This window comes from Triturus cristatus, chromosome 5_2 (assembly GCF_964204655.1).
Source record: "Triturus cristatus chromosome 5_2, aTriCri1.1, whole genome shotgun sequence".
Taxonomy (NCBI): Eukaryota; Metazoa; Chordata; class Amphibia; order Caudata; family Salamandridae; genus Triturus; species Triturus cristatus.
This window is the reverse complement of record NC_140588.1, coordinates 1,011,640,893-1,011,655,223: the sequence shown is the minus strand read 5'-3', so window position 1 is coordinate 1,011,655,223 and position 14,331 is coordinate 1,011,640,893. Positions and strand designations below refer to the sequence as shown.

At 47.7% G+C, this 14,331-nt stretch overlaps 1 protein-coding gene across 1 annotated transcript in view; it reads left to right on the top strand.

Moving 5' to 3' along the window:
* Positions 1 to 14,331, top strand: part of LAS1L (LAS1 like ribosome biogenesis factor) — a 394,614-nt gene that overhangs the window by 245,285 nt on the left and 134,998 nt on the right. Inside the window, exon 10 of the mRNA XM_085608289.1 lies at positions 7,320 to 7,461. Coding sequence (XP_085464415.1) covers positions 7,320 to 7,461 — 142 coding nt within the window. The remainder of the gene's footprint in view (positions 1 to 7,319; positions 7,462 to 14,331) is intronic.

Here is a 14,331-nt window from a genome sequence, read left to right as displayed (position 1 = left end):
TACAGGTTCGAGGCATATGAGCTGCAGATTATACACTGTGCATAGATCGCCATCTGGTGTTGGGCCCGGATGTTTGCAGTTTGTTTTTGTTCTTGGACAGTCTTTGGAAGTCACGAGTTCGGTGACTCCTCCTTCGGTCCGTACTGCGCATGGGCTTCGGCTCCATCCTCAGATTGTTTTTTTCCGCCATGGGGCTCGGATGTGATACTTCGTGCTCCGGCTTCGAACCTCTCCAGTTCGACCTTCGACGAAAAATCCTCGTCCATCGAGATTCTTCAGACGAAATCGGCTTCTTCATCTCTATCTTCGGCACTTCCTCGATTCCAGGCATCGGCAGCGGCCTTCGGGCCTATCTCGACTCCGGTCTCGGCCGATGGAAAGGACTCCCTTCAAGAAGTGCCCAAAATGTGGGTCTAAATTTCCCCACACCGATCTCCATCAGGTGTGCAACCTCTGCCTCTCTCCCGAACACGAGGCCCGAGACTGCCCCGCCTGCAAGTCTTTTCGATCGAAAAAGACTATTCGGGATCGACTAGCTCGACGCACCATGGCGCACTCATCGACCTCAGCTCCACCTGACATCTTCGGAGAAGACACCGGAGCTTCGGGACAGCAGCACACCGAACAGGAGGACGATGTCGTCAGCGCTTCCGAGGCCGACGACTCCGACGTGGAGGAGATCACACCGGCGCAGAGGGTCGTGAGTACTCTACCCCCTCCCACTCCTGCGCCCATACCGAAAGAGACTCCGGTTACACTTTCGCCTCCGGACCTGGGGAAAACCAAGCATACCGCTTCCATCACCCCACCTTCGGGCCCGTTGAAAAAGCATCACAAGTCTCCTAGCGGCGCCGAAAAACACCCTTCGGCACCGAAGAAAACCACACCAAGCTCCGTTCCGAAGCCATCGGTGTCGAAACCTGGCCTCTCGGTGCCGACCAAACCTAAATCCCTCGGCACCGACGCTTCTGTGTCGAAGCCTGCCTCGGCGCCGAACAAAAAATCGGAGGCCCCGAGAAAGCATGGCGCGGATAAACCAACGAAGCCGTCGGTTCCGAAAACATCGGCACCGATAGAGGAATCGGTGCCGGAGGAGCTTTTCACGCCAGATCCTCTTCAAAAGACTTTAACAAAGGATCCAAAGACTGGACATTTAACCTTGTCTTCCAAGAAAAGACATTTAGACAAGCCAACTCCTCCTCCACCGCCAAAACGGAAGGACTCTGCCACATCCCCATTCAGAGTACCCTCTCCACCTCCTCCACTCCCTCCATCTCCGCGCCCACCTTCTCCACCCTTGCCTCATCGCTCTCCAACCCCGTCTCCAGACCCTGATGACCAAGGGGATCCATACTATGATCCAACAGATGCCCCGCAGGACCCCACTTCTCCGGGAACACCAGACCCATGGGAGGATTATCACAATCCAGATGTCCCAGATGTGCCTCAGGATGATCTTTATCCATCCAGGCCATCCCCATCAGAGGACTCCCTGGGGTTCCACCACCTCTTACAACGGGCGGCACATTATCATGGGGTGGAGTTACACAGTGATCCAGTTGAGGAAGACTTCCTACTTGACACGTTTGACATAGCAGATAAATCCACCGCTATATTACCCATGCTTAAAGGGGTTGCCAAACATGCGACAGAGGTTTTCAAAGACCCCGCCAGGGCTAGGGTCTTAAACCCCAGAATAGAAAAGAAATACAAGGCAGCCCCCACAGATCCTGCCTATATTAAAGGACCTGCGCCCCTAGACTCATTAGTGGTATCCACAGCTAGGAAACGCTCCAATTCTCAGTCATCTGGTGAGGCTCCACCACCCGATAAGGAGTCCAAGCTCTTAGATGCGTCAGGCAAACGCACTGCCTCGCAAGCTGCCAATATGTGGCGCATCGCCAACACGCAGGCGCTGCTGGCGTGGTATGACAGAGCGCACTATGATGAGCTGGAGGCTCTCATGCAACATCTCCCAGAGAAATATAAAAATAAGGCTCATGAACTAATACAAGAGGGAAAGATTATTACCAACACCTCTATTAAATGTGCACTTGACGCAGCAGACACAGCTTCCAGGGCTATAAACACCAGTGTTCTGCTTTGCCGCCACGCCTGGCTCAGGATCTCAGGCTTTAAACCAGTGGTCCAAGCATCTATATTGAACCACCCTTTTGACCAACAACACTTATTTGGCCCAAAAGTAGACGAAGCCCTGGAAAAAATGAAGAAGGATACAGATACGGCGAAGTCTATGGGAGCCCTGCAATCACAAACCCCTAGACACTCCTTTCGCTGTTTCTCGAGGCTAAGGCAGAGGTTACTCTTCCGATAACGCCTCCACGTCCTATAAGTCCCCTCCTCAGAATACCTTCACAAAGGGCTACCAAAGAGGTGGATATCGAGGAAACAATAATAAAGGCAGGGGCAAAACCAACACCGCCCGTTCTGCCACACTGCCCACACAAAGACTTTCCCCCGCTCCCCCCAGACCATTCCACTCCGGTCGGGGGCAGACTACAAGACTTCCTTCAAACCTGGGAGACCATAACATCAGACAAATGGGTGACCCAAATTATTCGGTCAGGGTACTGTCTCGAACTAACTTCTACCCCCCGAAATATTCCACCCAGACAACGTGCGATGTCACAAGAACATACCACACTCCTGAAACAAGAGGTACTCTCTATCCTGCAAAAACAAGCTATAGAGCAGGTCCCCGTCAATCAGCAAAATTTAGGGGTCTACTCTCTGTACTTTCTGATACCAAAGAAAGACGAGACCCTACGGCCCATTCTAGACCTCCGGCCTCTAAATGCATATATCCATTCAGACCATTTTCACATGGTTACTCTCCAACAAGTTCTCCCAGTCCTCTGTCAGGACGACTTTCTCACTACACTGGATTTGAAAGACTCATACTTTCATATTCCAATACACCCTGCTCACAGAAAGTACCTCAGATTTGCGGTGGACGGCTAACATTATCAATTCAAGGCTCTCCCCTTCGGGGTCACAACCGCACCACGGGTGTTTACCAAATGCCTGGCAGTAGTGGCGGCACACCTCAGAAGACAAAACATTCACGTCTTCCCCTACTTGGACGACTGGCTCATAAAAGCCGCGTCCTACCACCAGTGTGTGCAGCATACAAACACTACCATCCAACTACTCCACCAGCTAGGCTTCACGGTGAACCACCAAAAGTCCCACTTGATACCGTCTCACACAAAGCAATTCCTCGATGCCACTATAGACTCCTCAAGAGCCATAGCCTATCCCAACTCAGCCAGAATCAAAAGCATACAAGCCTGGCGCCAAAGATTCCTCTTCCAGCACTCTCTCCCAGCAAGAGTGTTCATGAAACTAATAGGGATGATGGTATCTTGCATCTTCATAGTGCCTCATGCAAGACTTCACATGCGTCCACTCCAAGAGTGCCTAGCCCAGGGACAGCTGACGGATCTGGCGTTGGTGGACGGTCGCACCCATCGCTCTCTGCAGTGGTGGAACACCACAAACCTTTCCAAAGGGCGACCGTTCCTGGACCCGGTTCCTCAGGTGATTCTAACAACAGACGCATCGCTCTCTGGCTGGGGAGCGCACCTATTACACCTCACAGTACAAGATGTATGGATGCCACAACAGGGGTTACTCCACATCAACCATCTGGAGTTATTGGCGATCTTTCTAGCCCTGAAATCGTTTCAGAAACAAATCTCAGCCAAAGCAGTCCTCATTCGCACAGACAATATGACTGCAATGTATTATATTAAAAAACAGGGGGGGATACCCTCTCCCCAGCTCTCTCGCTTAGCACAGAGCATATGGAGGTGGGCAATCCCACAAAAAATCTTTCTCCTGGCACAACACGTCCCAGGTATACAAAACACCATGGCAGATCTGCTCAGCAGACAAAGGCAGCAAATGCACGAATGGGAACTGCATCCACAAGTTCTTCACCCATTCTTTCACAAGTGGGGGCATCCTCAGATAGACCTCTTCGCCACCCACGAAAACAAAAAATGCCCAAGCTTCGCCGCCAGATACCCACACCCATTGTCCAAAGGCAATGCGATATGGATGAACTGGTCAGGCAAATTTGCATACGCCTTTCCACCTCTCCCGCTAATTCTATTAGTGGTAAGGAAGCTACAACAGCACTCCCTCACACTCATTCTGATAGCTCCAACATGGGCCAGGCAGCCGTGGTACACCACACTACTACAGCTCTTGGTGGTGCCACATCAAAAACTGCACCTGTCCCCATGCCTCCTAACCCAGAACCATGGAGAAATCAGGCACCCGGACCCAGCTCAGCTCAACCTTGCGATCTGGCTCCTGAAATCTTAGAATTTGGATACCTTAACCTTCCCCCTGATTGCATGAACATTATCAAGGAAGCCAAACGTCCTACCACTCGAGCATGCTATGCCGCAAAGTGGAAGAGATTTGTTGTTTACTGCCGTAACAATACAATCAACTCTTTAGATGTATCCATACAGCACATCATATGTTATCTGCTCCATCTTCAAAGGTGTAACCTGGCGTATTCATCCATCCGTCTACACCTAGCAGCAATTGCTGCTTACCTGCAAAACAGACAGCATTTATCACTTTTCAGAGTGCCTGCTATTAAAGCCTTCATGGAAGGCCTTAAAAGAGTAATTCCGCCCAGGGCACCACCCTCACCTGTGTGGAATCTAAACGTAGTTCTTACAAGGCTAATGGGTCCGCCTTTCGAACCAATGCATAAATGTGAGCTACAGTTCCTGACTTGGAAAACAGCTTTCCTCGTAGCTATCACTTCCCTTAGAAGGGTTAGCGAGATACAAGCGTTCACTATACAAGAACCCTTTTTACAGATCCATCACAGCAAGGTGATACTTCGCACAAATCCAAAATTTCTGCCCAAGGTCATTTCCCCCTTCCATCTTAATCAGTCGGTGGAATTACCGTTTTTTTTTTCTCGCAACCTCAATCTGTTGCGGAATGGGCTCTACATACACTTGATTATAAAAGGGCCTTACTGTACTACATACAAAGAACGCAACATTTCAGAAAGACTAAACAGTTGTTCGTCTCCTTCTCTCCACCGCATAAAGGCAACCCCATCTCCAAATCAGGGATAGCTAGGTGGATTGTAAAGTGTATACAAATTTGCTATCACAAAGCAAAAAGAACATTATCTGTTCCACCTAAAGCCCACTCTACAAGAAAGATAGGGGCTTCTATGGCTTTTCTAGGGAACATACCCTTAGATGACATCTGCAAAGCAGCCACATGGTCAACACCGCACACCTTCACAAAACATTACTGTGTAGACGTGCACTCTAAACAACAAGCTAGTGTGGGCCAGGCTGTACTAAAGACACTGTTTCAAACCACTGCAACGGATACCGGTGGTCGCCGCTAGGGTTGGGTACTGCTATATAATCTATGCACAGTGTATAATCTGCAGCTCATATGCCTCGAACGGAATATGCTACTTACCAGTATGCATCTGTTCTTGGCATGTAGACCTGCAGATCTATACACGCCCACCCGCCTCTCCGGCACCTGTATCCGTTCCAGTCTATCTTATTTAGATACAACACACATGGGTTTCTTTACTATTATCACTACGCTCCATCTTTTCCCTGCTCGCGAAAAACAATCTGAGGATGGAGCCGAAGCCCATGCGCAGTACGGACTGAAAGAGGAGTCACCGAACTTGTGACTTCCAAAGACTGTCCAAGAACAAAAACAAACTGCAAACATCCGGGCCCAACACCAGATGGCGATCTATGCACAGTGTATAGATCTGCAGCTCTACATGCCAAGAACAGATGCATACTGGTAAGTAGCATATTCCTTTTGTAATATTGTATAATTGACTTTATTTTCCACAAAGGCTATGTTAGTTGTCCATCTATTTATCTCTCTCGCTTGTAGCAGAAAGTCTTTCCTTGTATAGATTTGAACTCGTCTACCCTGTATTCGACGGGCAGGTAATATATCTCAAGTGTACGACATGAGGTTCTTAGTTAGTTACGTCAGTGCAAAGAATACTATTTCTGTGCTATTCCAGCAGGGTACTCAGCTGATACTGTTATAGGACACCAGGTATATCAGTCAACAAACGAGATGGCAAACGGTTTTTTGCTTCACTACCAGGCAGGCAGGATCTATGCAACAGTACATACATCATCTGTCACAGGTACTGTTGGACAACCACCCAGCACAGCCCACAACCCATCTCACGTCTATTCACCTCTCCCAAGCCAGTGCCAGAGAACACCAGCACAGCCAAGGCCTCCGCATTTACCCTTGCAGGTCTTTCTTGCTACATCCCTTACTCCCCTTACCACTAGCCCGCTGGCACTGAGAGAGTGCCCATCAGCATCTTTAGCCCAACCTTTTGTCATACATGTTAGGCCCAAAGGCATTCTTGGCATAGGGGAAGACCACAAAGATGGGCACAAGTAATTGGTACAAAGAGGTGACACTGATGGGGTGGTCTTTAATCAAAACAGCCATGTAGAATGAAAAGGTTATGAACCCCCACTTAAATCATTCCTTGACTTCTTAAACCAAAAATAAATGCTTTTTTTTGCCACTTTCTTCATTTCTGCACCAAAAACACCTGATCTGCAGACCGTGCTACATATTTGGATACACACTGTTACCTTTTCATCATTACCACACACTGTTCATCAGCCAGCATATAGCTTTCCTCCAGCTCTTGCCCCCGAATCTGTTTCTTATGACAAATTTCACCTCAACAGACAGCACCTAGACTCTCCTGATCTTTTCAACTGATGTCCCTGTACCTTTGTGAACTTCCTCTTTGTCCATGTACCTGTGTGAACTTCCTCTTCGTCCATGTACCTGTGTGAACTTCCTCTTCACCCATCTCAGCCTGCAGAAAAGAGATTGGGTCACTCTCCACAGTAGGTCTCCATGTTGCAGGATACTAATTAGTACTCACACAAACGCACCATGAATCCAGTGATTCAATGAAGATTCTCAATGTCACTTGTGCAAAGTGCAGTACACATGAAACTATGGCAAGTGCAGACTGGTGCTCGAGCTCTTCTACCACAAGAGCAGAGGACAGAGAGAAGTCCTCGTTTCTGTCCTTATTCGGATGCAACTTCTCCCAAGCGTTTGTGATGTAGGTAAGCTATTCTACTAAGGCAAACTTAGCCAAAAGACAAGTGTTTTTTTTAATGTTAATGGAATCATTCTCATCTGAGAACACGATCTGTTTAGCCAGGATTTATTCTTGTGGAATACATTTCGGTTTAGAATTATAAATAATCTATTCTCAATTTCAGGAAAGAAAGGAAAATACCTTTCCAACACTCAACAAAGTGACAGGTGGACACTGTTTCATCACAAGGTTCCCCTGCAGTGGAAAATACTCTTGGACAAATGCCTGGAAGCCCCGTGTCAGGCCACGCCACATCTGCTGCAGAGGTACACAAACGCTTTTTCTTGTGGTATTTAGTTTATATTTGAACAGTTGGGTGTTATTGCGCCTACTTTGCACTGCTGATAAGGATGCAGGTTGGTGCGAGTAAAGCAATGCAGTGGGGACGTCTTTGAGCAGTGAGATTGACGTTGATACCCAGTGTGCAGTCCTTGACAGATTAACAGTAGTATTCTCCCCTCGCCCCTACCTTGTGGCGTGGAATAGCTGTGCGCCCCATGTTCTGCGGGACATGTGACTGTTCATATCTAGCGGCTTTTCTACCATTCTCTCATGTCCTTATCAGGCTGCATATCATCAGGTGTCTGATTCAAGTCCATGTGTTGATGTTTTCTTCTCAATTTTTTCATATTGTGGACAATACCAAAGGTTAAAGTGGGCTTTGGGTTAGTCCATTGCTTACCATTGGTTGGCTTCCTTGCCACTCTTTCGTTTGCTTCCTAGTCAAAAGCTTTGCTTCCTCTTCTTGAGTTTATCCGTCCCTCCCTTGGAGCATAGCCGCCCATCTCCGACCAATGGTAAACTTCAGCGTCATGCATTTTCTATCATGCCATTTGTCATGGCATGCAGGCATCATGCCCTGTTCTTGTGTTTGGCCCTCCCATAGCCCATGGACCAAGTACGTCTCCTTACACTGCTCCTGGTTTGCAGAGCTATTGTTTTCTTTGTTTTCAAGCACTCCATAAGAATACTTGTGTTTTCAGGCCGTCTCCATTGTACACATACCACTAAAATGCATGCATGTGTACATAAATGCATTTCTTAAAAAGTTGTTAAAATATGAAGAGCACCGGTTTATTTTTTTGCACGATCTATTGGTATTTGAGCGCTCGCTTCGTTGTCCGTCTTGCCATAGTGCGAACACAATCCGATGGTATTGGAGGTCTTGAAGTACTGACGAATTATACGAGGACACATTCATTTTTGTTGCTGATCCTGCTTTAATTAAGGTTGTTTTTCCCGTTGTTGCTTGCCCATCTACCCATCCCATTGTGCTTCCCTGCTTGACCTCCCCGCCACCGCTACCTCCCGCGTTGCTGCTACTTTTTTTTTGTTTTTGCACAATCCAGTGGTATTGGAGGGCTTGCTCCATCCTCCATCTTGCAATAGTGCTAACACCAGCCGGGTATTGGTGCGCTTTCAGTGTTCACCAATTGCATTACACAATGAGACATTCATTGCCGAAGGAAGTTTAAGTGATTTGCCCAGAATCACAAATTGTTCACCCGACCTGAAGATTCGAACCGGTTTCCCCAATTCCTTTGTTGGCAGCTCTGGCTGTTATGCCACATCCTCACTTCACAGCTCCTCAACTGTTTCTCACTATCACTTCCACATTTGTTCGGCAAGACCCCATCAACACTTAACAAGCATTGGCAAAGCCAGTAGGTATCGGCAATGCCCGAGCTGTTGGCCATGTCAATGTGAATGTCTTTTAGCCATGTTGTCTAGCAGCACATCTGCTGCCTAGCAGGGCTGAAAGTCACTGAAAGAAGCACTGAGATGCGACCAGCGCAGGCCACGTCATAGCTCTTTTCTGTGTTAGGAGGGGCAGGGCAATAAACTCATCATGGGAGGGCAAAGAGACTTGGCGTCGGCTCAACATCCTTCGATTCTGGGCTTTCAGTAACTTTCAGCCAAGCTGATTAGCAGTTGTGTTGCTAGACAACATTTCTAAAAGACATTCACGTTGACAAAGCCAATAGCGTGGACATTGCTGAGACCTATTGCCTGTGCTAAGGCTTGTGATTGGATGACTTGTCTCCTTCCACTGCTCACAATTGGGGAACGACTTGTTTTCCTTTGCCTTCAGCACTCCATGGGAGCGCATGTGTTTTTTTACTATTCTGTGTGCTGTCTTTCCCCATCTCATCCTCTTGCCCCAAGCCTCTCATTTTGTTCCTTGCCAAGCTTCCAAAAAAAGGCTACTCTGTTGCTTCCCTCTCTCTCGTGTGCTTCTCTTTTTGATTTTTTTAATGCTTTCTATTTTATTTAGGCACCCCTCCACACCACCTCCGCTGCCCCATCCATTTTGACGATATTCTTGCCACAGTTTACGTGCCACCACGTGTCGTCACTGTTGTTTGTCCATCTACCCATACTGCCCTCCCTCCCCCTCCAGTTTTGTCTTTTTTTTGTGGAGGACCTGGCAGCTGCAGTTTGCTACTCCTTTTGGAAAATGCACTTTTTGTTTTTGCCCAACTTATTTTTCTTTTTTATTGACGACCTCAAGATTGGCATCCGCCACCGTGAAACACTAGATAAAAATGAAAAGGTGCCCAGGTCATACCATATGCATGTAAGTGATGATGCTTGTATACGACATCACACTGGGCCGCAATAGCAGCCTGGGAGATGATGATATGCGTATACACGTCATTGCGCTTTTTGCCCTTTTTTTCCTTTTTGCTGATATGCAACATCATTGACAAAAAGCATTGGCACAGTCACTAAGTCTGCATTGTCAGCCAAGAAGAGAGACTAATTACCTTTGCCAATGCTCGTTACAAATGTTAGACTAATTTGCTCTTAAAAGGGAAGACCTTCCATCTCCCAGCTAGGATCGTAGAATTTCCATGCAGACCTTACCAAATACTGGTGAAATCAAAGTGCTTACTAATTCTGTGACTCTAAGATGTACGAATGTTTATGTGAAAATGGGGTTCTAAGATGTAGGTGATTGTGATAAGAAAGGTAAGCTGTAGTACCCTTTTTTTAGGTTGGTTCAGAGGTCAATGCTGTGTGCTTGCTCAGTACAAAAAGAGAGAAACTTTGGTATTCTGTTAATATTTTGTAGTTGATTTTCCCAATTCTTGTTATGTTCTAGAAGCTTGTCTGTTATACTATGCTCACTGAAAGGTGCTGCGAGAGTTAGTGTTGTGATGAGAGAGAGTGTATATGTTCTCACATGTATTTATAGGTTGGTTGCTAAGTCTGGATATGCTAACCATAATTATTGCTGTACTAGATTGCAAGTCAGTTTTGGAGACGGCAGTGAACAAGGGTATCCCTTCCCCTGTAAAGATGTTACCTAAGGAAAGTTCAAATAATAGTAAATCCTCGCTGGGCCTGGGTATGAGACAGGACAACATGTCCCTAAGGAGCAGAAAGAAGTGCGGGAACAAGAGGAGAAAAGAGGATAAAGTCACAGAGTTGCTTCGTACTCCTTCACGCCCCTTTATTATTATCAGGGCTCCTCTCTTGGATGGCTTAGAGAGCACAGAATAGAAGTCCTCTAGCAAATTCAGTATGTTGTAGTAAAGGGAAAAAAGTTAACATTTGTAAAGGCATTTTCCCAGTTATGTCTTGGTTGTCTCTTAGTCACAGTTTGGCAGAAGGCTGGTAATGTTCTTGGAGCTTGAGGTAGGTAGGATCCTCAGACCTGGTTGTCAATAGGTCACAAGTGGCGCCCTTACTGCATGGTTATGGTGCCTGCATCTGTGCCTACAGTGACTTCTGTAAAACAAAAACCTGCCTGATTAATGATGGCTTTGCGGCTCAATATTACCTCAGTCTTGCCATGTGGCAGCAGTTAGTACTACTCCCCAACACAACAATTCCTTTCAAGTTGCAACATAGATACTTGATTGTACATGATGACCTTTGAATCTGCAAAGAAGTGTGATGCATGAAGAGGGGTTTGGTGGATGATTTGAGATGGTGTATGCCAAGCATTGGTGTGAAAGGTATAGTGGGGTCCATTCCATGGTGGTCATAGGTGAGCGGTGGGAGCTGGTGGGTCCTTGTTGATGACTGGCACAGTGCTCCTATTTGTAGAGCTGCCTTCAGCTCTTTACTGAATTCTAGGAGCGAGGTGGAAATGGGGGGGGGGAGGGGGGGGTTCTGCATTGTGGGATCTTGTTTGATGTTCAACATCATTTAAATATCTTTTCTACTATACTGGAAGAAATGTTAATAGTAAAATGTAAGTTTTTGAAAGTTATCTCATCCAGAAAACGTCTTTATGAGCAATTATTTTCGCTTTTATTAAAATTCACTTACCTTTTGACTCTATTAAATGTTGGATATCCACTTTAATGGATCCCCAAAGAGAAAACCAGACCAAGGATTATAATATGTAGTGACCACCTCTTACATGCGCAGATTTTGACATGGCTTCTGTAGGGAATGCTGAAGCCCCATTGCTTAAGAATACACAGCAATATTAGTGAGGCGAGTATTTTTTTTCTACTTTCTGTTTTGTGCTGAGAATGTTTTTAATTGAACTTGTGGCTTCACTTATCTTTTTAGAGTGTCAAGTTTCAAATTCATTCTTTTTTGTCTGAAGAAAGTCCTCTGTCTTTTTTCCCCACTGTGCCCCTCCTAAGGAGGATAGACATCTTGAATAGTTCAACTTGCGGCTTGTGAGCTTTGTTTTTTTCCACTTCGCCATTCAGGAGTGTGATATAGTTCACCATCGCATTCATTCCCACTCCACTTTAATATGGTGGAATCAGAATGGAGGGCCTTGACTGCAGCCTTTCCAACGTTGAGGGCATTGAGAGTTTTTCCAGCAAGCATCTCAGAATCGAGGCACTCTTTGCCATTAAGACATCAGTCACACAAGTCTAGGTTATCAACACCTGATCGCAGTACTGGGTCATAATTTGTAGAAACACAATCTTCAGAGGACTAGCTGTCTTTGAGCACTGAACACGTCTTTTACTAAAGCATACCCTCAGCCTGGAACCAGATGGGTTTTCTCACTTAAAAACAAATTAGACTGCTATCTTCATAGTTCGAGGCATGTGGGCTGCTGAATTCATATCTGTGCATAGATCGCCGCCTAGTGTTGGGTCCGGATGTTTGCACGTTGTTGTTCTGGAAGAGTCTTCGAAGTATCCTGGGATAGGTGACTCCTCCCCTGGACTACAGTGCGCATGGGCATCCTCTCCATCCTCAGATTGTTTTTTTCCGCCATTGGGTTCGGATGTGCTATCTTGACTCAAGTTAGGAAAATCTTTTTTCAGGCCAAAAGGCCTTTAGTTCGCGTCGGTACTGTTCTCGATCGGTATCGATAGTATCTTTGTTAGTTTACTAACTTCCAGAACTAACTTTCGCATCTTACCCGACCGTCGATTCGACATCAACGATGGAATCGAGGACACCATTCAAGAGGTGTCCGGTATGCAATGCGAAATATCCCCACGTCGACGTCCACCCGGTGTGCAACAAATGCCTTTCACCGGATCACGACGAATCTACATGCATGGCCTGTGCCAGATTTCGATCCAAGAAGACTCTACGGAATCGACGAGCGGCGAGACTCGAGGCGCAGCAAGCGGCACCGGCCCCGGCCGACATCTTCAACGCCGAGACCGAAGAAGTCGAAGAAGTGGAGAACCTACCCTCCAGTCCCGTTTCCGAACATGACTCCGGATCGGAAGACGTCGACGAAACACTCTTTCGCAGAGATGAAGACGACACCGAGGTAGGAGACTACAATGAGGCCTTAGGGGCCGAAGAGAGTAGCTCCGGTGACGAGCAAGGCCTACCCGTTCAGACTGAAGAAAGCCCAGTGCAACAGTCTATGGCTCCGGTCGAAGGATCGCCTTCGGGCCTTACCCAAGACCTATCCCGCAGTTCTTCGGCCCCGCCCTCGGGCCCGGCCTCGGACATTCAGCGGCAGCCATTAATGCCCAAAACGGCTGGTTTCCCTTCTTCGAAACCGAAAGCTGTATTGGTTCAATTGAAACCGAAACCGAAAGTGGTGCTGGTCGGATCGAGGCCCTCCACACCTTCGACGCCAGCAAAACACATCGGCACCGAGCGCACCAAACGAGACTTCGGTGCCGAACTCGAAGCGGCCGACGTCGGAGTCGACATAAGGAAGAAGGCCTTCGGTACCACCAAACCTGCTCGGCTCCCGGCACCGACGCAATCGACTCCGACCCCAAAGGTCAAACAGCCTGCTGCGTCTCACACCGCTTCCACGGCGACACCAAAGCCACACTCATCGAAGAAGTCGACGGCCATTCCCGCCACTCGACCCACCGGCGCCGAAAAAATCTACGACCGCCTCAACAGAACCGGTCGGTGCAAAAGACTCGAGGGCGCTCCAGACGCGACCCATTGCTGCGCAAAGCACCAAAAAGAAAATGGTCCTACAGGACACGTCGGGCTCCGAACCAATTAAAGCTCCAGCAGCCTCTTCGACACCAGCCAACATTACTTTTGGCCTGCCACCATCCACGGCCCCGAAAATGTTCCAAATCAGGACACGGGTGACCCATACCACGATCACGCCTGCCGAACGCTCTGCGGAGACGTCTCCATCGCATCTAATCGACGCCGACACCGGCAGGATGATTATCCACAAACGGAAAATAACTTCGGAGCCGGCTTAGGACTCCTTCAGGATTCCACTTAAAAGAAAGCTGCCTGTGGCTACAGAACCAGTTCTTTACGAACCTTTCCACTCACCCTACCAGGATCCACAATCCTTCTCTCCCACACACTCCGACACGGATGCGTTGGTGGACTACATGGGTGACCAAGTCCCCTACCCCGGAGACATGGACCCTGACGGCCAACAGGACCCTGATCAAACTTGGGATGACCCTGTGGACCCAGGTGCACCTATGAATGCACAAGACCCGCAACTCTATGGAGCAAAAACATCTCCCACAGAGGACACGGCAGCGTTCAACGCTCTAATTGAACGTGCTGCGGTCAATCATGGGGTGCAACTTCACTCGGACACCGTCGAGGACGACTTTCTTATGGATACTTTTGCATCCTCAGAAAGGAATATAAAAACTCTACCCATGTTGAAGGGTGTCCTCAAACCAGCAAAGGACATCTTCAAGGAACCCCCCAGGGCAAGAGTGATAAACCCCAGGATCGACAAAAAATAC